The sequence below is a fragment of the Pinus tabuliformis genome, chromosome 5_2, assembly GCF_031772625.1.
Source record: "Pinus tabuliformis cultivar Carrire ecotype Pingquan chromosome 5_2, CPIR1, whole genome shotgun sequence".
NCBI lineage: Eukaryota > Viridiplantae > Streptophyta > Pinopsida > Pinales > Pinaceae > Pinus > Pinus tabuliformis.
In genome coordinates, this window is record NC_142306.1 from 997,218,252 (window position 1) to 997,219,562 (window position 1,311).

The 1,311-nt window shown below is 41.6% G+C and overlaps 1 protein-coding gene across 1 annotated transcript; it reads left to right on the forward strand.

The window, feature by feature from the left end:
* The first annotated feature begins 448 nt into the window (after positions 1-448).
* On the forward strand, positions 449-967 carry LOC149162646 (uncharacterized). Its single transcript, XM_089435252.1, has one exon. It carries the CDS (start codon positions 449-451, stop codon positions 965-967), a length of 519 nt encoding a protein of 172 aa, XP_089291378.1.
* The last annotated feature ends 344 nt before the right edge of the window (positions 968-1,311 follow it).

Genomic DNA, 1,311 nt, shown 5'->3' on the forward strand with positions numbered 1-1,311 from the left:
TAAGCCCTACATATAAGGTCACCAAGGAATCCGAATTGAGGAACAATGGAATGGAAATGGATATCTTCCTCCAAGAACCAATTCATTCAAATGACTTAGTAGCAGGAAGTAGTGAGCCCAAAGATATGGAAGAGGAACCTGAAAGTATTGACATTGGGGATTTGGACATATTAAGCCTTGAGAAAGCTTGCAGAAGGAAAGAGTTTGATAAAATCGTAGATAGACAAGTACAGATTCTGGAGGTAATCCTTTCTAGAGCACATCAGCAACAAACTCTAGGGATTCAATCAGGCAGTCAATGGGATGGGAAAAACCTCCCCAAAGATACCAAGAAACGAGGAAGAAAGACAGATCTGCAAAGAACCATCATCATCAGGGAAATGTTGGTGGAGTCAAGAAGATATTCCAAGTTAACAAAGTACTACAGGCCGCTACCCAATCTTGAACCATGAAGCTCACATCTTGGAACTTAAGAGGGTTAAACAGCCCTGTGAAGTACAGAATGATCAAAAACATGATACAACAGGAGAAACCTCACATTTTCTTCATGCAAGAGACAAAATGTAACAGTAATACCCTCGGCACCATTCTCTCAAAAGCCTGGCCAGGAAGCCAGTCAGTAGCAGTGGATGCTTCGGGAGCTTCAGGGGGACTGGCAATAGCATGGGATACACAAGCTATTTCGCTCACTGATTTTCATGTGAATCATAATCTCATTCAAGCAAATTTTCATATTATTGGGACCAATATTCATGGACATCTCACCAATGTCTATTTCCCTCAGGATGTTGCAAACAAATTGGCATTGTTGAACACAATTGCAAGGATCAACTCCACCAGAGCCCATCCTCTCTGGATTGCAGGGGGTGACTTCAATATGATCACTAAGCTTGAAGAAAAGAATGGAGGCCAAGTCAAACTAGATATGGAAAGCAGCCAATTCAAGGATTTCATACAAAATAACTAGCTCATCGATCTGCCTTTTAACAATGGAATGTACATCTGGAATAATAAAAGATCAGGCTCGCAGCAAATAACCTCGCGGCTGGATTGCTTCTTGTTATCTGACAATGAAATTCATCTAGGAGGAGATTTTACTGCCTCAATATTGCCACTATCGGGGTCAGATCACTGGCCCATATCATTGCAATGGCAAAGACCTGGCAACTACTCAAGGAGACCCACTTTGAAACCTTTTGGCTTACCCACCCAGACTTCAGTACTATGGTCATCTCTGTTTGGAAAAGTTTCATGCCCCTAGAAGGATCAAAAATGTATCAACATCAACAACGGCTTAAACATCTCAAAGCA

Bases quoted from the DNA above. Each gene is read 5' to 3' on its own strand.
- LOC149162646 (XM_089435252.1), top strand. From the start codon at position 449: ATGAAGCTCACATCTTGGAACTTAAGAGGGTTAAACAGCCCTGTGAAG.